This window comes from Drosophila kikkawai, chromosome 3L (assembly GCF_030179895.1).
Source record: "Drosophila kikkawai strain 14028-0561.14 chromosome 3L, DkikHiC1v2, whole genome shotgun sequence".
NCBI lineage: Eukaryota > Metazoa > Arthropoda > Insecta > Diptera > Drosophilidae > Drosophila > Drosophila kikkawai.
Window position 1 is genome coordinate 32,905,913 of NC_091730.1, and position 21,981 is coordinate 32,927,893.

General features: G+C 45.7%; 1 protein-coding gene across 1 annotated transcript in view; it reads left to right on the forward strand.

Moving 5' to 3' along the window:
• LOC108081262 (aminopeptidase N) overlaps positions 1 to 21,981 on the forward strand; it is a 791,205-nt gene that overhangs the window by 748,414 nt on the left and 20,810 nt on the right. The window contains exons 10-12 of the mRNA XM_041776406.2: positions 5,081 to 5,264; positions 5,322 to 5,518; positions 5,574 to 5,888. Of these exons, the coding sequence (XP_041632340.2) occupies positions 5,081 to 5,264; positions 5,322 to 5,518; positions 5,574 to 5,888 (696 nt within the window). The remainder of the gene's footprint in view (positions 1 to 5,080; positions 5,265 to 5,321; positions 5,519 to 5,573; positions 5,889 to 21,981) is intronic.

A 21,981-nucleotide genomic window follows, 5' to 3' on the forward strand; every position in this document is an offset into this window, starting at 1 on the left:
TCCTTGCTTGACCCGTTTCAGCGTTTTGTAGATGCCTAAGTGACCTGCTTCTGCCGTGCTATGGTTCTCTGCCAACACCTGTTGTATCTCCTCCTTTGTGACGCATAGTTTCCATGGCTGTGAGTCCTCGCTATCGCCGCCTAATTTATAAAGTCGATCTCCCACTTTCATGAACTCTATGCTTCCTGGGTCGTTCTCTACTTCTTCGAGCTTTTGTTCCAGCCAGTCTTTTGCCTCCTTGATGGCTTTTAGTTCGATTCTTGGTGCTCTTGATGGTGCGTCTGCTACCGCATTCAATTTTCCCTTTCGGTATTGCACCTCGAACTGAAAGGGTTGGAGACTTAACGCCCATCTCGCGACTCTTCCTGACGGACTCTCTATTGAATTAAGCCACTTCAGTGCCATGTGATCCGTAACCACCACAAATTGGTAGCCTTCTAAGTACATTTTGTACTTATTGATGCCCCAATATATCGCGAGGCATTCCTTTTCGGTGGCGCTGTAGTTCCGTTCCACGTTACTTAGCTTCCTTACTTACTGTCGAACGACTTTTGGTGCTTCTCGGCCCATTCAAACTTTTTTTCTTTCTTCAGGAGGTCTTGGAGCGCTCCGGCCTGTTCCGTGAAGTTAGCTATAAACCTTCGATACCATGACGCCATCCCTAGGAAACTGTGCACTTCCTTCGTTGTTTTCGGTGCCGCCAGCTCTTGGATTGCCGCTATTTTTTCTGGGTCCGTTCTGATTCCTCTGTCGGTCACCACGTGTCCTAAATATTTCAGTTCTTTCTGGAAGAACTGGCATTTCTCTGGATTTATCTTTAGGTTCGCCCTTTGCAGTCTTCTGAACACTTCCCCCAGTTTCTCCAGATGCTCTCGTTTGCTCCGTCCAATGACCACGATGTCATCTAGGTAGGCAAACGCAAATGGTTCCATTTCCGGGCCTATTATTGTGTCTAGTGCCCGCTGGAATGTCGCTGGAGCTGTCGTCAATCCGAATGGCATTACCTTCCACTCGAATAGCCCCCGTCCTGGTACTGTGAACGCCGTATATTGCTGGCTGTTTTTCTCCATTGGTATCTGCCAGTACCCGGATTTCAGATCTATCGTACTTATGAACTTTGCTTCCCTTAATTGGTCCAGTATATATTTCATCCTTGGTACCGGGTAAGCGTCTTTCTCCGTTCTTTCGTTCAACAGTCGATAATCTATGCACATCCGCCACGTGTTGTTTTTCTTTTTTACCAACAGTACTGGTGCGCTATATGGGCTGCGCGATGGCTCCACTAGCCCTAATGCCAACAATTCGTCCACCTGTTCGTTAATTATAGCTTGTTGCTTCGGGTTCCGTGGGTAATACCGTTGTTTTATAGGTCTGTCGTCCCTTACGATTTCGGCTCGGGCTCCGCTCCACCTGCCCTGCTTTCTGAGGTCTTGGTACCTATTCATACTTATCGCGCTTCGGGACGCTCCGGTGTCTATTACTCCCTTCGCCGTTCTGCTTCCGACCCTGATGCGTGCGGTTATTTGGTATCCGTCGCAACTCAGCTGCTTTCCTGGTGCTGGCTCTAGTCTTGTCGCCTGAGCTGCCAGCTTTATCTGCTCAGGCCTCCTGCGTTTCCCGGTCCCATTCTGCAGCATTCCGTCGTTCTGATGTCGTTTCGTCCACATACCCAGAAGAATAACCGTTGCGGGTTGCCGCATGTGCGCGCCGCATGGCCTGTCCCGCCGCATCGCATACAAATTTCCGGCCGTATTTGCCGCTGTGCTGGTTGGTTGTGTCGCGGCTGGTCCGCTGCCTCGATCTCTTCTACTTCCTCTGCTAGTTTGAGGAACTCCCGTCAGCGACCTAAATCCTGATCTCCGCGTGTAGAGCTTGATCTTGCTCCTACAGTTGTTAAATATGCGGTCGAGCTTCTCCTCTTCTGACAGTTTCGTGAATCGCATCAGCTTTCTTAATCCCATAGCGTATTCCCTCACCGGTTCTGAATCCCGCTATTTAAGCTGTGCGATCTCCGTTCTTAGCTGTTCCTCGTACCTTGGAGGCAGGAAGTACTCATGTAGTTCTGTTGTTAGCTGCTTCCATGTGTTTATTTTGGTTGGAGTGGTGTTCCAACAGTCTATGGCGGCTCCTTCAAATATGTACGGCATGGTCTGAATGAGCTGGTTCTCCTGAATACCGTACCCGGACGCCCACTGCTCCATTTTGTCCAAGAATTCCAGTGGGTTCGTTGTCCCTTGGTATCGGATTCCCCAGCTCCGTACTCGTTCAACCACCACTGTTTCCATCCTCCACTCCATTTTCCTTTCTTTTTCTCCTTCCATCGTTCCGTTTAGCTTCTCCTTCTTCGCTGCTCTGATCCGAGCTTTTACGCTTGTTGTTGCTTCCTCGCTGCTCTGCTGCTCTGCTCCTCTTCTCTGCTTTCCGGTCTTATCTCTGCCGGGTTTTTGTCCCTTCTGTATCTCACCGCTGGTCCGGCGATCTGCTGTCCTTGCTCCTCTTCCTCTAATATTACGATTTCCGGTATGATATCTTTTGCCGGACTTTTGTCCCTCTTGTACCTTATCGTTAGATCGGCGAGCCGTTGTCTGACCTCTTCGTTATGATCCGTCCTCTTGGCAAACGCTGCCAGTAGCCGTCTTAGCTCTTCGCTTTTCCCTGACGTGTCTAATCCGAACTCTTTCGCGTATTCCGTAAGTTCGTTTTTCGACGCTAGGTATACCCAGCTGGACATAACTCTGCCGGTGTCGGTCTGTTCCTTGCAACCACTTCAATCTGTTCGGGCGCCACTGTGACGGTTAGTCATACCTCGGGGCTCAAGGATGGCCAGGGTTCGTGTCAGATATTTATTTGTTGTCTGAGGTGGTTGCTGCAAGGAAGTTCTCGATCCGGGTTCCAGAGGAGAAGGCCGATAGTTAGGTTATACTTGGACAAAACAATTTATTGTAGATAAGGGTACAAAGAGGTAAAACGGGGTTTTGGTGTTGGCAATTGAGAATATCTGCTCCAGTTCGCCGTACGCCGGCTCGGGTCGTCCTTCTTCGGATGCGTTTCGTCGCCCGGTGGTCCGCCGTCCCCTCGTCCTTTTCGAGATGCGTTCCGTCGCCCTGGGGTCCGTGGCCCGTTCCCGTGCTGGGGTTTCGAGTCGTCTAGCTTCCTAGATGAGCGAGAGTAATCGGTGAAGGCCCTAAGGTATTTCAAGTTAGTGAAATATGCGGAGGCCCTGAGGTCTTCCACCAAGAGATCAGTGGGTAGAGGTCCTAAGGTCTTCTAAGATGGGCAGTTAGTTAGAGGCCCTAAGGTCTTCTAAGATGAGAAGTTTGTAGAGGCCCTAAGGTCTTCTAAGATAAGAAGTTTGTAGAGGCCCTAAGGTCTTCTAAGATGAGAAGTTTGTAGAGGCCCTAAGGTCTTCTAAGATGAGAAGTTGTTAGAGGCCCTAAGGTCTTCTAAGATGAGAAGTTTGTAGAGGCCCTAAGGTCTTCTAAGACGAGAAGTTTGTAGAGGCCCTAAGGTCTTCTAAGAGAGAAGTTTGTACAGGCCCTAAGGTCTTCTAAGGGGAGAAGTTTGTAGAGGCCCTAAGGTCTTCTAAGATGAGAAGTTTGTAGAGGCCCTAAGGTCTTCTAAGATGAGAAGTTTGTAGAGGCCCTAAGGTCTTCTAAGATGAGAAGTTTGTAGAGGCCCTAAGGTCTTCTAAGATGAGAAGTTTGTAGAGGCCCTAAGGTCTTCTAAGATGAGAAGTTTGAAGAGGCCCTCAGGTCTTCTAAGATGAGAAGTTTGTAGAGGCCCTAAGGTCTTCTAAGATTAAGAAGTTGTTAGAGGCCCTTAGGTCTTCCAAGATTGAGAAGTTGTTAGAGGCCCTTAGGTCTTCTAAGATTGAGAAGTTGTTAGAGGCCCTTAGGTCTTCTAAGATTGAGACGTGCACGGAGGCCCTCAGGTCTACCGAGATAGATATAGACTGATTGGGAGGCCCTTAGGTCTTCGAATATTGAGACGTACACGGAGGCCCTAAGGTCTACCGAGATATATAGAGACTTAGAGGGAGGCCCTTAGGTCTTCCAAGATTGAGAAGTTGTTAGAGGCCCTTAGGTCTTCTAAGATTGAGAAGTTGTTAGAGGCCCTTAGGTCTTCTAAGATTGAGACGTGCACGGAGGCCCTCAGGTCTACCGAGATAGATATAGACTGATGGGGAGGCCCTTAGGTCTTCGAATATTGAGACGTACAGAGAGGCCCTAAGGTCTTCCACAAGTTATATACGTAAGGTATGGTCGGGGTCCGACTATTAGTTACCACTTTACCAATATACCTTACTCGTCCTTGCTCCGATCGCTGGCCGAAAACGGAATGCCTCCCAAGGGCTGGAACTCGCCTTATATAGCGCTCTGGAGCGATCAAGTGTGGCTGTCGCACCCGAAGAAATTTGCCATAATAGTGAGGCCAGTCCCTTAGCGGGCCAGTGTGACCCTTTGTCTCTGCTCATGGCGCGCGCGCGCATTTAAATTAAACTGGCGCTCGTTTGACTTCATTTTATTTTGGTTTGTTTGTTCTTTGTTTTTATTGACTTCAGGTGTTGTCTCTTATTCCTATGTCTTAATATGTATATTTTGTGTCTTCAGGTGTTGTCTCTTATTCCAATGTCTTAATATGTATATTTTGTGTCTTCATGTGTTGTCTCTTCTTCTTATTTCTTAATATTTATTTATTTACTTGTGCGTTACACGTTACAAATTATTGTATAAATTTCATAAAAATCGGACAACTATATCATATAGCTGCCATAGAAACGATCACTAGATGTAAAGAAAACATAAAGCTGGGAATGTAAAACTGTAACAGCCAAATTGTAAATATAATATGAAAATAGGAAAAATGTTATCAAACTCTTCTTTGTGTGTGTTGTCAGCATTTAAATATATAATATAAATATCGAAACCAATCTGCAAGGTTATACAAACTTCGGCGCGCCGAAGTTAGCTTCCCTTTTTGTTTTTTATTATTTCACAGCAGCTTTTTATTTACTACGTTTTATTGCTGGTATAAAAACACTGATAATAATGATTTTCATTCATTTTGTTTTTTTTTTAAGAGCGAAATTACTTCATGATGCTTGGAACTTAGCATATGCTGGAGACTTAAACTTTGAAACTGCATTAAATATGACCCTGTTTATTAAAACGGAACGCAATCATATTGTTTGGAATCCAGTATTTACATTTATTGACCAAATTGGACGCCGTATCGAAATGTCTTCAGTTTATAAAAAGTTTGAGGTGGACCAATAATGACGAAACAAAACATATTTTTGTAACTTTGTTTTTTTTTTTCAGTTATATGTTATTGCTCTCTTGGCTCCTATATATGAAAGTTTGGGTACCCCAAAACATAATGAAGTCATGTGGAAAACAGACTTTCGAAAATTATGCAAGACATTTCTGTGCCGTGCAGGCTATTTGCCTTGTATTAATACAGCACGAAAGAGCTTTGAATTGTGGATTAACAGTTCTAATCCAAATTTTGAAAATCCGTATGTATTATTTCTATTGATTTGTTATTAATTTTTAATGCAAGAATTATATTAGCGTACCTAGTGAAGACATCTGCCCAGTATTTAAATTGGGTTCTATGAATGAATGGATGTTTGGACTGGAACGCATAAGACAATTTCCCAAGCTTCGGCCCCAAAGTGATCGAACCTATTTGTTAAAAATGCTGGCTCGGTGTCCAGTTCAACATGAAAAGATTCTTTATTTGCTTAAGATGACAATTCTTAGTAACAATTCTATATTCACCGAAACTGACCAGATTTTAATTATTAATGCAGTCGCATCTGGATTTGTTGGATACACAACACTATTAAACATTGTTTCTGATAATTGGATATACATACGTCAGAAGTAAGTATTAGTTTTTTCCTTTTTTAAATTAAAGTTTTAAAATTCTATTCTATACTATTTATGCGGGTTTCGAGGTCCTTGAAGATCGCGGTGTTTTTTGCAAAGGCAAGGAGTTCACCTTGCTTCCTCCAGGAGGCATCTATTAGCAATGCCAGAACTGGAGAGCCTAGGTATCTCATTCTTGCCCTCGTTAGGGCCGGACATCAGCAAATGAAATGCTCCAAGGTTTCGGTTGCCTCGGATTCATCACATTTCCAGCATTTGGCGTTGTCGGTAACCCCCAGCTTGACTGCATATGCAGCAGACAGGCAGTGACCTGTTAGAATACCCACTGACATTTTGCAGTCCTTCCGCGGAAGTTGCAGCACGTAATGAGTGAATTTCTAGTTGTGCTCTTTGCACATGATTTTTAATATTCTGCAGGTTGTGGAATTACTCCTCCACCTGCTTTTTGCGCTTGCGTCAGCCCGTCTCTATATATCGCTTTAAAGGGTTCTTAGGGAGACAGGAACGTTTTCTGTTCTTTCACTTTCACAGCCTTCATTTGCAAGTTCGTCCATGGTTTCGTTACTTTGTCGAGCTCAGACTATCTAGTGACTTCCCTGCTTCCCAGTACATTTTTGGAACTGATCGCTGATGATTGCATGGATCTTATCGCCGAACAAATTGACCGCCTCATGTGGACGGTTTATGCTCTACACAAGCTCTGCTGCTTTCCTGAATACTTCCGCCTGGAATATACTGCAGTAGCTTGGTAGCTTATACGACAGCCTCATTTCAGGGTCTGAACAGTATATGCCCGCTCCAACTCCTCCTTCCTTCTTGGAGAAGTCGGTGTATATATTGATGTGGTGAGCAGAGTCCTGGCCTGACTTCAAGTCATTTGGTCCCATGAATAATGTTGTGTTTACATCCGGGCACGTTCTGGGTATCATGTAGTCAGATGTACTGTTTACGTTGTGCCGCCTTTCCTGCTATCAGTTGCGCTTGGATATCTAGGGGATATATACCGATTATGGTTTCGAGTGCTTTGGTGGGGGTTGACCTCAGCGCCCCTGATATGCAGAGGAGTGCCTGCCGCTGGGTTCTCTCCATAAGCTTATTATACGTTTTCTTCTCCGTGGCTTGCCACCACACTAAGACTCCATACAGCAGAGTCGGACGCACCACCGATATGTAGACCCAATGCATTAGAGCGGGTGAGAGGCCCCATGTGCTGCTAAGCATCTTCTTGGATGCATATAGCGCTATGGTGGCGATTTTTAGCCTCTACTACATTGGCCTTCCACGTCAGCTTGCTGTCAAGTACAATGCCGAGGTATTTGACTTGTGTTTTCGGGGTCAGCTTGGTTTTGTTAATTTTCGGGGGATCCATTGCGGCACCTTGTATCTCTTGGTGAAGAGAATAAGGTTCGTCTTATCCGCATTAATATTGAGTCCTACCTTCTCCGCCCACTCACATATCTCTCTGAGCGTTGTTTCCATGATCGAGCTGAGGGTCGATGGACAGACTCCCGTGATAATTATGCTTACGTCATCCGCATAAGCTGCTTTTCTCTCGAATCTCGTGATCAGGTTGTCTACCACCAGATTCATTGGAGGGGTGATAGGACTCCACCTTGCTTACGATCTGTAATCCTTGGGGCTTACATGGCTGCACTTTCCTGCTTTGGGCAGAGGGACAATCCGAAAGGGCCTCCATTGGATAGGGATATAGCCCGTGCTTAAACAAGCTGTATATATTGCGTAGAGCCATGGGGTGATCACTTCTTTAATCATCTGCAGTATAGCTGGGAATATTCCATTTAGTCCTGGTGCTTTTATCCTCGCAAAAGAATCTGTAATAATTGCTCGCAGCTGCCACCAGCAATTTATTGATAAGATTGCATTTGGTCGCCGTCCATCTACTTAAACAAACTCGGAAAACTCGCGACACCCGGGTCACTCAGGTCCGCGCACACATGTGTTATTTCGGGCCATAAACGGAATCCCGCGATCGGTCACGTACTTTACACCTGTTGCATGCAGACTTCGCAGGAATTAGTTATCTAAGTAGTTCACATGTCTGTATCCAGCTGTTTATGTTTTTATAGGACCAAGCCATGTATCTGATAAATGTAACCCAAAAGTAGACCTAAGTAAATATTCTTTGACCCAAGAACATGTATATCAAACCATATGCCATATTTAATAAAATCAGTACGAAAAAAACTCTACGTATTCCCTTCTCCGCAGCCCAATTTATACTGTACTCATTGCGGCGACTATTGCCACTGGTACTGTACTTGAGGCACGCAACAAAAACCTATTTCAGCATTAGGATTTAATTTGAATTCTCACATTTGCTGACCCCCGACTTTGAAGCGCATTTTATTCGAAACCTGATTAAATTTAATTTAAATCAACTGCAGCAATCACGGTAGTGATTAATTTATCATATTTGATTTAAAGTAATGTAAATCGACTGAAACAATCACGGTAGTGATTAATTGTCAATAAGGCGATCAAACAACACATCAAAACAGAAGTTCATTGGGCGAAATCTGTTTAACTGCTATCAACTTAGCGATAGGACAGTGCAAAACAAATCAATAAAGGTCAACCAGGCGACCGAAACAAAAAAAATAAATAAAAAGAGTACAATCGACTTGAGATCGAAATTCAGAGCACTCGGCGAACCAATCTGCAATTGACACTTGATTACGATACCTTTTACGTTTATTAATAAACCACGGTGTGAGGCACATCAAAACAAAATACCGCTTAAGGTTTATTTAATAAAATACAATTGAATCTTCAAGCATTAAATCCCTATTGGATGAACAGCAGGCGCTGGGAGAGCGCATTCAATCCCTTATTATGAATTTCAAAAAGGATTCCGACAGCAGGAAAACCAAACCTGCATACTATACGGAGCGGTTGGCTAATCTGGAGGGACTCTGGACAAATTTTGCCAGCAGAGATGCAAACATACAAGCTATCTTGAGAGGAGAAACAATTCGCCATAATTATTTTATAAATAACCTTCGGCAAATTATCCGTTTAATTGAGGTGCTCTTTGGTAAACCACATTTTTTGTGATGTGTTGTGGTTAATGGAATTATCTAGGGACCAAATAGCCCCTGGGATGTTAAAATCACCAAGAACTACTAATTAAGTGGTCCCTATCCGAAATTCTTTTAGAGACCAACTGAATAGCGGAAATATGGTTTGATACTCCGATCTAGCCGGTATACTGTGAACACAGCTTGAAAAACTTCGGAGCTCAGAATCTCCGGCTTTAACCAGGTTTCTGTGAACACAACACTTGGGAAGCAAATATGACACTATTATAGTACAATTTAGGAAGCTTACTGCGAAAGTCTATTATTTTGATAGGAGATACCAAGGAAGTTTGTTAGTTTTTTGGGACGGAATTGGAAGACGTAGAAGGCGCATTGGTCAAATCGGGCCTAGGAAGAGTAATTCCAACTGTTCTTTTTTTCTCTTTCTATGCTTCGAATTCCTTGACAATCACATGCTTTGTTCAGATTTGGACAGAGCATAGTTTCTCAAAGAATTCCTCAGGAACATTTATTTTGAAAGATGAAACTGTCTCGTTGGTGGTATTGCCATAAGGGGTTTTTTTAAGGCAGGCTGATTATCCGCCTTACCAATTTCGGCCGGTAGTCCGGGCCTGAAACCCTGGTAGGGAACTATGGCTCTGAGAGGACAATTGTTTGGACCCTCCAGTGGACAAAACGGATATGGGCAACACCGGGGACACGATAACGGATAACGAATCTTTTCTGGCACTCTATCTCAGGATTCTTGAAATTTGTCCTGAGGTCGATGGTTACTGTTGCTGTTGGGATCCTCTTAGATGCTGCACACCAGTTGATCTTCGTGTGCCCACGTGTTGTCTCAATCGGGCATTTTCCCTTACTACATTTCGTCTCTCCTCGCTTAAGTTCTGTGAACACACTTGTTGCTGGCATGCATGCCTTGTGCGGAGACCAATGTTCAAACGTCGTGCTCTAGGCATTTTGAACTATAGGCAAAGTGGTTAATTTAACCTAAAATCCTCAAAATTTTCACTATTCAACTTACCAGCTTAAAAAGAAATGCTGGTTTCCAATTGAAATGTTAGGAAACGAATAACTTTTATTTTTTTTGCAAAACCATGGAAAACGGTTGGTGCGTTCTGGAATTATGTATATGCTCTGGGTCTATAGGCAGAGTGGTTAATTTAACCTCAAATCCGCATAATTTACACAGTTCAACTCACCACCTTTTCTGTTGCAATTATTCTTGAAAAAGTCCGAAGAAGAGGACACTAAGCTTGCCTCAAATGCTACAAATTCCCAAGGCTCAGATGCACCATTTGTTTTACTAAACCATTCGAAAGTGCCCAATATTAAATTAATTAAAATCGGGGACGAAGACAGTCCGGCAAAAGCTGAAAATGAATAACTTATTTTTTTACTGATTCTTCACAATTTCACAAAATTTGTTTTGTTTTGTTTCATATAATAAAGCTCAGTAGAGAATTATGGCATGCTATGTATCAGTGATGGCCTTTATGCAAAAATGACTTTCCTGCTTTTCTGTTGAAATTTTTCCTGAATTTTCTTTACTGATTATATCACGAATTCCGAGGCCTTTCCAAGGAATGCAAAACCGTGGAAATCGGTTCATGCGTCGTGTTCCCTGAATGTTGCACCGCACATTCAGCTGATCCACCATCGACGAAATGAAATATATTTGCAGAAATTGTTGCGGTTCCTCTGTTGTTGGCACCAATGAACCATGCAAATGATATATTTGTCCTTGTATCTGTTATTGCAAACAATCATTTGTTGAAGAATCGTGTGATGGTGTAGTCCGTAGAGTATATGCTGTTATTATGTTGCAATTCTTTGTGTTTGTGTAAGTGATTGTAACTTTTACCTTGCTAGTCGGCATGAAGCCGCCTTCTCTAATGATATTAGCTCCTAAGGAAGTCATGCGAAAGCAGTTATTGTATTCAAGGATGTGTTGAAGAAAATGGCTGGAATCTGGATCACTTCCATCGAACAATGTTTCAGTGGCTGTGGTGGTGTAAGTAATGGATCCAGTTTGACTTATCCACTTGCAGCCGTTTCTCTTTTAAACTTTAACGCATTGCAATATCGGCATATTGTCGTCATAGGTCCAATATCTAATTTTCTATCATCTCTGTAGTTCGCAGAGGGATCATATTGAAATGCCAAGCGATTGTATGATGCCAATGATCTTCGTGTGCTCACGCGTCGTCTTAATCGGTCATATTCTCTTCTTGCATTTCGTCTTTCCTCGCCTAAGTTCTGTGAATACACTTGTTGCTGGATTGCATACCGTGTGCGGAGACCGATGTTCACACGTCGTGCTCTAGGCATTTTGGACTATAGGCAGAGCGGTTAATTTAACCTCTAATCCACATAATTACACAGTTCATCTTACCACCCTAAATACAAATGCTGATTTCCAATTGCACTGATATGAAACGAATAACTTATTTTTCTCAAAATTGAACACAATTTCGGTTTGTCATAAAATAAACTGAGTAGAGAATTATGGCATGCTATGTGTCAGTATTGGCGCTTTATGGAAAAATGACTTTCCCGCTTTTCTGTTGCCATTTTTTCTGAAATTTCTTTACTGCAAAAATCACAAATTCCGAGACCTTTCCAACGAATGCAAAACCGTGGAAATCGGTTCGTGCGTTCTGGAGTTATAGGATCTCCGCAGAAAACTCGACTTTTTTTTATATAATAGATTATTTCATTGAAATAAAAAATTTAGTTATTAAATACAAAAATATATTCAACACTAATCTTGCATTAAAAACTGAAACTGAGTCAATTGCATCTACGGAAGAGGATCTAGAAATTGAATCCATGTTTCGCGAGCAAAGGGCGCTGATCGACTGCTTGGAGCGCATTATGAGCAAAGTAACGCTCGACACATGCCAAAATGTTAAAGCAATTATTGCGATGGTAGCCAGTCCCCCTACGACGCGTCGTAGCGCCTTTTCTCATTTTACGTTGCAAATATCATAACTTTTGAACAAAACAAGATAACGAAATTTATTAAGCGCCATTTGACAGGTAATTGTTGTCAAATTAACATATGTATTGGAAAATATGCCACGCCGACTCATTCGCCTTTTTAAAGGGTATCAAAAAAAATATTTTTTTTCAATGAAGACAATATTTTACAAATATTTTTTATTTAATATTTTATCTATATTTTAATGTATTTGCTTAAATAAAAATAATTTGAAAACTGAAGTTTAAGTTTAACCGCCACAGAACCGTGAGTGCTACAGTTAGTATTTTTTTTTTGGTTTGTGTGAAATTGTGTCGGTATTTTGGTATATTTAACCCTGAGTTGTTTCGGTTTTTTGCTTCGCAATGCCAGAGTCGCAGCTGGACGCAGCCGATCTAAACGGATTCTGATGCAGAAAACATACACGCAGTGCGTAGTCATAGTGTAGTTGCCGGCTCTGGGCAGCTTCAGAAGTTATATACTACTTTAGGCAGAAAAAGGTGAAAATAATGGACACCTGGCAGGTAGCGATATACCTGTACAGGTAAACACAAAACTACAATTTTTTTAAATTTGGCAAAGAGTTAATGAATGTAAATGTCATTTAAAAAAAAACATCATGACCATTGGTTATGTAGTTTTTGTGTAATTTGTGGGAGTCAAGCCCATTGGAAACGCTGAAAATAAACTTTCTGGTTACATATTTGGCAACGAACCAGATTAGCAAACTATCGGTCCTGCTAAAAAGAAGTTTCGATACTCCTTTTCATAAAATGCCTAAAAAATCCCCTAAAACGGATTATCGTAGCTGTGGTCACTCTTGATCTGAGCATTTCCGTTCTCTTTTCTGGATGGCGTGATCGAGTGCAGTTCAACTTCTCTGCAAAGCTAAATTTTAATCCGCGTGCATCGAGACAAAAACTCACATTTTTCTCAAAGTGAATACTGCCATTGCCTAGCTCAACTTACGCTTTGATTATTGCGGGTAAGCTTTCGAGTGCGTTTTAGCGCTAGTGCCTAATAAAGTGATTCCCGAAAATAGTGCTTGCTGCCCGTACCTGGAACTCTGATTGTCAGCGCAGCCCTAGCCTGACTGCATTGTTCCGCCTTTGACTTTCGACCACGCAAGCGGGTGGTACCCCCGAAAAAGATACCATTCTAGAGGGTTTAAACGATCAAACCAGGGCTGGGATGTCAGCCCAAACGTCGCACTATGGTTTTTTTCGCGTTTTTTTTGGCATAAACTCTAATTTTAAACCTATTGATCTGAAATTTGGTATGTATACATTTTTTAAGCTTCTATGATGGCCTACCAAATTTCAAATGATTTGGGGCACTATTTCATATAGCTGCCATATAACCGATCTGGCCGATTTGCACCAACTTTTTTGTTTTTCAAGCTATTGCTTTGAAATTTGGTTTGTATACATTTTTTAAGCTCCCAAGATGACCTACCAAGTTTCAAATGATTTGGTTATATTTAAAAAAAAAAAAAATTTTTTGGCGAATGGGCCAGATCTGTATATGGCAGCTATATGAAATAGTGCCCCAAATCATTTGAAACTTGGTAGGTCTTCTTGAAAGCTTAAAAAAGGTATTCAAACGAAATTTCAATACAATAGACCTAAAATTGGAGTTTATAGAAAAAAAAAAAACGGAAAAAAACCATACTGATATGGTACTAGAAAATGTTGATTTTTTCGAAAACGTGTGGATTCGGACAAAAACGGTTAGTTTCTCATTAATCTGCACACTTTGGTTAATAGTTTCTCATTTACAACTTTTTGCAACTCTTTGCCATGCAAAAGTACTGATCCACGAAACACAGCTACACTTGTTAAGCTCGCTCTAAAAATACACGTAAACAAAAGACGGTACAATTGGACAAAAACACATAACAACGACAGAAACATTGGTAAACTTTAGTTTTATATACCTGGACAATCGTTTTCCATATTTATTCATTTAACTTCTTCGTAAACTTTTGCCACAACAAACTATCAAAGTCGCACAATTTTTCGCGCCAATTTCATACAAAACAGCTGCTACATAATCAGCTGACTTTAACAGCTGGCCAGCAGAACAGTGTTGTTCCATATGTTAAAGTTACATATTTTTTTATTTGTCTATGGTATTTAAAAATTAAAAATAAAAAAAATTTTAAGATACATAAAAATAAAAAAATTGACTTTATGCCAAAAAAAACGCGAAAAAAACCATAGTGCGTCGGTGGAAGGCGTGACCGCTACCACCGGCGGGCACGGGGGGGGAGCAATCCTCTCTGCGTGTCGCCAGCGGTTACACCTCTGATGTGACGGGAGCAGGTTGTGTCAGTTGCAACGCTACTGCCGAAAAAACAACGCAGGGGAAGTTAAGCCGCTCACGTGCCATAGTCGATACAGACTCGGACCTTGAGAGCGTGCAGCTTTCCAAAGAGAAGGAAGAAAGCCTTCTTCACTCACCGAAACCACGCACCAGCTCTCAGCGCAGGGACGGGCCAAAGCGGTCAAGCGAGGGAATGAAGGCCAGGGCGCTGTACTAGGCTGCCCTCCGCATCCAGGATCGGCTCCAGGAAAAAGCCGCCCTATCCCTAGAGGAGAAGGCAAAGCTTCCCTGGGCTGAGGAGAAAATCGCTCAGGGGAGGCTTCACTTCGTCAAACTCCCCCACATGAGATCGACTGGCGGATTCGCCAACAAAGTGGAGATGACACTTGCCAACAAAAGGCAACGCTCAACCGAAAGCGCCTCTATGGACGCACCGGGGAGCAAGCGGCAACGCGGGCCTAAAGAGGCAGGCCCTCCCCAAATGGCGAAAAAGCCCAAAAAAAAAACGCAAAAGTCAGTGAGGTGACCAAAAAACACTTGATTGGGCCCTCATTGACAGAAGCGATGAAGCCGGCAAAATGACCGAGGCGCATTGGAAGATTGTGCATGCGCGGCTCGTCGAGTCATTGTACGCACGGATGGAGGAAGATCCCACCTTCGCTGGCTAAATGGGGTCAAAAATCCTAAAATGCACGGGTGACCCGACGAAAAAGTGACTGACGCAAGCGGTTTGCCAGTTGAAGGCGTTGTGGGAGGGAGCCAACCTGGAGGTGGTGGACCGGGAGCTAATCCCATGCAAAGTGTAGTCCTCCAGATAAACAAGGAGGCAGATGACATCCTTTATCCCAGATACGGGAAGATGGTGTGGGGCATGGGTAGCGTATACCTGCGCCTCAAAAAGCGCCACACCAGAGTACTCACGGTCAAATATTGTCACAGGCTCGAAATACGCGCCGACGGCACTGTCGCAGCTAATTCTGACCAGCGAAACCTACTACGAAAATGCCCGGAATACTCACAGACAGCAAAATCGGAGGTAATACTGTCAGCCCTAATTAATGCGCAAATGCCCGGAATACTCGCAGACGGCACAGTCGCGGCTAATTCTGGCAAGCAAAACCTACTACGAAAATGCCCGGAATACTCACAGTCAGCAAAATCGGAGGTAATACTGCCAGCCCTGACTACTACGCAAATGCCCGGAATACTCGCAAACGGCACTGTCGCGGCTATTTCCGGCAAGCAACACCTACTACGAAAATGCCCGGAATACTCACAGACAGCAAATCGGAGGTATTACGGCCAGCCCGAACTACAGCGCAAATGCCCGGAATACTCACAGACGGCACTGTCGCGGCTAATTCTGTAGAGAAAACTTCTCTCGCCGCGTGCAAAAATCTATGTCCCGGAAGTCAGTGTGGCTGTTAGTCATGTTCCCAGGAAACCTTCCCTGTTTCTGTTTCTTCTTGGTATTTTCCATGGCGTGATCGTGGTTGGTGTCCTGGCTTCGGCGGGAAACTCAACTATCCTCCTAACTTATTTGATAGTTTTGGGTTGCCACTTAGGGCTAACTTAAATTATTTAACTACAGGTTTTGTCACTTAAAAACTACTGCAGTATATACCATAGACTTAAAACTATTGATTATGAACTTAAACTATTTACTTAATCCTAACTATGTACATATAAGTAAAAAATGTGAATCATGAATGTGAATGAATTAGGCGAAAAATGTGAATCTTCACACACCCCCCCCCCCCCCTTTACTTTGGGGTGGGTGAAAAGATTGTGACGCGCCCATTCCGGAGAGGTGGATTCGGGACTGTAGCTCGGCTCGCGCCCTGGCTGCTTGACCGGACGTGCTGGGTCCCTCCACGAACAGCGCGTTGCTCGTGTTGTTGCCGCTGGGTCGCCGGGTGTTGTTGCGACTCTGTTGGTGTACGGCGGCCCGCGCCCTGACTGCTTGGCCGGACGTGCTGGGGCCCTCCAGGAGTGGATCGTTGGTTGTGTTGTTGTTCTCTGCCCTGGGGTTACGGGCTGCTGGCAGGTGCTTCTTGGCCATGGTGCGGGGGCTGTCGTAAGGACCTGGCCCGAACAGTTCCTGGTAAGACGGCGGTGGAGTCTCTGGCCGTGGTTGTATCTCCCTCCACAGGGGCGTGCTTCGGTCGTCGGAATCCGATACCTCGATGACCTCATCCGTGGTGGCGCTGGACAGCCGGGTTCCTGCTTCGGAACCCCAATGCGCTGTGGCGAACGACCGGGCCGTGGTTTTGTGTTTCGTCAGCACTGGAGATGTATGGGAGTCCAAAAATACCAGTAACATGGTATTTCCATGACGAGAACGTGGAAATGGGTCCATGAAGTCCGCACATACTACGCTGAACGGTTCTTCGACTTGGCGTGTGAACATCCGGCCGGCGGGTTTAAGTTGGCTCACCTTGTATTTTTGGCAGGTGGGGCACCGTCGTACGTACTTTGTAACTTCCCTGAAAAGTCCTGGCCAGTAATAGTCTGGGAATTTTTCCGGTTCCTGAGTTACGTGAAGCATCATCTTGCGCACACATTTGCATTGGGATCGCTCTACGTTGGCTTGTTGTACCGTGTCCAAGGGCTGACGGGAAAGGGCGTCGGCTACTATGTTGAATTGCTCTCGTCGATATTGAACGTCGAACTGATATTGTTGTAGTTCGAGTGCCCATCTGGCGATTCGCCCGGTCGGGTTGTCGATTGAGTTGAATCGATACCCTTCAAGGTAGCAACGCATTTTTCGAATGGCCCATACGATTTCGAGGCACTCCTTTTCTGTTACTGAGTAATTTTCCTCGGCTTGGGTTAATCGTCGACTGGCATAAGCTATGACTCGCCCCGTTGATGCTATGTAGTAGGACTGCTCCTAATCCGTGATCGCTAGCGTCGGTTTGCAGGGAGAATTTCTGCGTAAAGTCAGGGCACGCAAGTACTGGGGCTTCGGTGAGTCGGGTTTTCAGAGTCTCGAAAGCTTGCTCCTGTTCCGCGTCCCAACTCCATTTCCTACCTTTCCGGAGGAGTGTGGATATCGGCTCTACGATGGCTGCAAAGTTCGGGACGAAACGGCGGTACCACGACGCGACACCGAGGCAGCGTCGTAATTGACGGACATTCGTAGGCGGTTGTAGTTCGCGAATCGCGGCGATCTTATCAGGGTCAGTGTGAATCCCTGACTCGCTTATCACGTGCCCCAGGTATTTTAGACTCCGCTGAAAGAAACTACATTTGTCTCGGTTGAGCTTCAGATTAGCTTGCCTGAGTCGTCTAAATACTTCGCGCAGGTTTTCGATGTGTTCGTCGAGAGTCGTGCCGATAACAACGATGTCATCTAAGTACGCGAAGGCTGATGGTTCTAACTCCGGACCTATGACGCTATCGAGAGCTCTTTGAAACATCGCGGGGCTGAATGTAACCCGAATGGCATCACCTTCCAATGGAAGAGGCCTCGTCCCGGGACGGTAAAAGCGGTGTATTCCCGACTGGCAGGCGCGACCGGAATTTGCCAGTATTCGCTCCTAAGGTCGAGCGTTGAAATAAACCGCGCGTTCCGTAACCGTTCCAGAATGTGATGAATTCTGGGTAGGGGGTACGCGTCGGGAATTGATCGCGCGTTCAGTTGCCGATAATCCACGCACATTCGGATATCGCCTGTCTTTTTCCCGACTAGTACTATTGGTGCACTATGAGGGCTTTTTGATGGCTCGATACGTCCATCCCGCAATAGTTAATCTACTTGTTTGTTTATAACTGCTTGCATTGCTGGATTTTTCGGATAATATCGCTGCTTAATGGGTTTATCATCCCTCATAATGATATGATGTGCCCACCAGATGGTCAAACTTATCTAATTCGGTCTGCAGAAAAGCACTCACCCTCGGATACATGGTGTCCGGTGCCGCTGTCAAGCTCGGGTTGGTGTCGATGCTGGCTAGGCTTTCCTCCCTTTGGAGGTCCGTTGATGTTGATTCGTCAGGCCTAACGCCGTATTCGCTTTCCACAATTGGTTCTCGAAACCGGACTTTCCTGGTTGGTAGAGGTGCCTCTGGCCCTTGCCGAAAAGGATTATGTTGTCGAGCGGTCTGGCTACTGGTAGGCAAGGCCGAAGTCCAACATGGTTGGTCCTCCTTTACCATCGGGTCTCCGTGGCGGTTTCGGTTCCGTCTGGCACGATTCGGTCGTCTGTGTTCGACTGTGGGGGTCTCCTTTGTGTCCTCGTTGCTCCTGGATATTCCGGGGGAATCAGCCACGCACTCCTCGTTCGGTGCGTCGTTCCTCGCCGACATCTCCGGGTTTTCTTCGATGCTTCGCAGGATTTCAGAAGGAGCAGCCACGCACTTCTCGTTCGGTGCGTCGTTCCTCGCTGAAATTTACGGGTTTTCCTCGTTGCTTCGCAGGATTCCAGAAGGAGCAGCCACGCACTCCTCGTTCGGTGCGTCGTTCCTCGCTGAAATTTCCGGGTTTTCCTCGTTGCTTCGCAGGATTCCAGAAGGAGCAGCCACGCACTCCTCGTTCTGCGTCGCCCGCTGTTCGCTAATGAAACTTCGTGTGGCTCCCGTATCCAGGGTGGCCTTAAACGTGTTTCCTTTGATGCGGACCTGCGCCTGGATCCTGCCCTGCTTTAGTCTTAAAACTTGACTTACTGGCTTGGGGAAGCTGCTCGAGGCCCGTAGACGTTTCCCGATCTGCGGCAGCATTCCGCTGTGCGGAGACCACGTCTGCCGCAGTCCCAGCAGAATAAAACTTGCGACTGTCGGCATTCCCTTTGGAAATGGCCACTCTCCCCACAGTTCCTGCAGGCGTTGAGCGCGTTGATCGGGGCCTCTGATTTCGGCATTATGGCCCCATGCTGTATCTCGGCACCTGGCCCGTTCGGCCCCTCCGGGTTTGAGGGTGTTCGTGCACCTATCGGGCCACCTGTAGTTCCTCGGTGGGGTGCATTAAATCCTTCGCGCTCCTGACTACCCATTGTCCTCGACTTCTTATGATCTCGAAGTTTACTACTAGCTGTGTCAGCTCGGCTAGCGTGTGAAAATCCTGAAATCGTACACGCGCTCCAGTTCTTGCGCCATGGTGTATCCCGCTCGTTGCATGAGTATGCTGAGATCGATCAAGTAGAATTTGAACAGCTCACCTGGTCGCTGTGTATACGTCCGTATCTGATCTTCCAGCCTTTGGAAGTACCGTGGTGGTAAGAAAAATTCCAGAAACTCCTTCTTAAAAGTTTTCCATGTCGTGCCCTGCAGTCTGCTCGTTCGGAACCAGCTCTCTGCCCTTCCGGCTAGGAGCACTGGCATTGCCTTAGATCGACCTGATACGTGGCTGCTCTTTCTTCAATATGTTCCATAAATCGGAGTGGGTCGCCAGATCCATCAAAAGTAAGCCCCCATCGGGCCATCTTGTCCACCAATGTGGCGCATCAGGTCGCGCGCTACGACGTTCGTCTCATTGTATCAGCGACACCAAATTAGGAGCCGAATTGGTCCGTGGTATCTGGAGAGTGTGACTCCTGCAGTCGCCCGATACTTTTTCGCTCGTGGGTTCCACCATGACGGTAAGCGGCGATTTTTGGTCAGGAGTAACTGCATTCCCGTATGCCGTTTCCATTTTCTCCAATTGTCCTTGCGTTTCTGGCGACAGATCCTCCCGCCTCGAAAATTCGACGAGTCGTTGGCGTAATTCTTCGACGGTTCCAACGCTACTTAAACCGAACGCGGCGGTCAGGGTCTCGAGTTCCTGTTTCCGACGATACGAGATCCACTTGACACCCATTACTTGAGGGTATACACTCGGTTCGGATCACGTGACGTTTAAATTCTCGACGATTGTACGAAGAAATAAATATTTTCTTAAATATTGTTTCGATGACCACGGACTACTGTGTTGTTTTCCGTTTGAAATGCCAGCCGCGAATGTTTAATTAATTAATTTTTATATGTATGGTGCACGTGGTTCACGATTTTTAATTGCAAAATGCGCGCGGTTTTATTCTTCGGCGACGAACGACTGTACTTGTTTTGCACGATGTTGCTCACGATAAAAAAAATGTTCTTGCTGTTTGCTGGTCTTGACCGATGTTGACTGCTTGAGCTCTCACGAACGACTGTCCCGATTGCGATGAGTTCTCGTTGTTATATACCCGATGGCGGCGTGATCACGTTGCTTATCGTCGGTTTTTGTTCGGGTTCTCTGCTTACTATGGGTATTATGAGCGTGCGATCTCAGAAGTTAGGTAGAGCCCTACTGTTACTACTACTACTACTACTTTTGTTAGTATTGTAAGGAAGCGTCTGGGCGGCCGGGGTGATCCTCAGCGGCCCAGAGTCCCCTCACAAAATTTATAATTTGTGAGACACCCAGAACGGAAAAGCGCCGATAATTTTCTGGCCAGCTAGCGGGGAAATTGGGGAAGAAAATATTCACACGTGATTATTGGCCAGGAAACTGGGCGACCCGGAATAATCCAGCGGTCAAACCCGCGTCCGCGCCCGGAATTATCCAGCGGCGAGACGAGCGGCCCGGAATTATCCAGCGGCCACGCCCACTCCCACGCTCGGAGTGATCCAGCAGCGGGGCGCCTTCGGGACAGGACAAAGGCTCGGAGGAATCCAGCAGCCAAGGCCTGTGTCCCCGCTCGGAAGAATCCAGCAGCGGGACCACTGGCTCGGAGAAAATCCAGCAGCCAGCCCCAAATCCTCGCCCGGAAGAATCCAGCGGCAGGATTGCTCAGAGGGCTCGGAATAATCCAGCAGCCACGCCCACGCTCGGAATAATCCAGCAGCGCGGCGTCCGTTGGGACAGGACAACGGCTCGGAGGAATCCAGCAGCCGATGCCTGCGTCCGCGCTCGGAAAAATCCAGCAGCGGGACAGTTGGTTCGGAAGAATCCAGCGGCCAACCCCAGATCCTCGCCCGGAAAAATCCAGCGACGGGATGGCTCTCTGATGGGCAAGGGGAAAGGGGACCGGCGGCCTCGCCTCCGAGTCCGGACTCGGAAAAATCCAGCAGCTACGGGCTCCTGTTCCCTGCACTCTGGTGCTTCGGGGAAAGCAGGAGGGGAATTGGTCACTGCCGGCGAGGGGCGCCGGCCCGCGAACGAGGACAGGAAAAACGCGCAATTTGATTTAGGCACATGTTTTCTAATTGGTAATTTTATTTTGGAAATAACTTCTGGGGTCGGGTGTGGGATAAATTCCACAATATATATATACTTAATGGCCGGCAGCCATGCTCACCCTGGCTGGATGTCCTTAGAGGTCCTGCAGGATAATTATTCCCGACGCGGACACGCGGTTTCTCAAGGACACTTTTTACTTCGGGAGCGGCACAACTTGCGAGGTCGAGAATTTTGCGAGAATTAAATTGACCTAATTTCCGCAGTGTGGCCGTGACCTAATTCCTGCCGGCAGCGCTGTCGCGATCGATCTTGGCGTTGCCAGATGCTGATACTATCGCTGACAGCGTTGCCACTTGCGCGCGTAACTTCAAAGCTTAGTGCTCGTTTTGAACTTCCCTTCGCGGGGTTTATTTGGCTTCATGCCGTTGGCTTCCTGTCGGGTGATGTGTGTTTTTTTTTTTTTTTTTTTTTTATATTCTTTTATTTGAAAAACATAACATTTAAGACTATAACTACATAAATAACACAGGGTTGCTGGGAAGGACAAACAGAAACAGTGTAGAGGGCCGTGTCGCGCGGT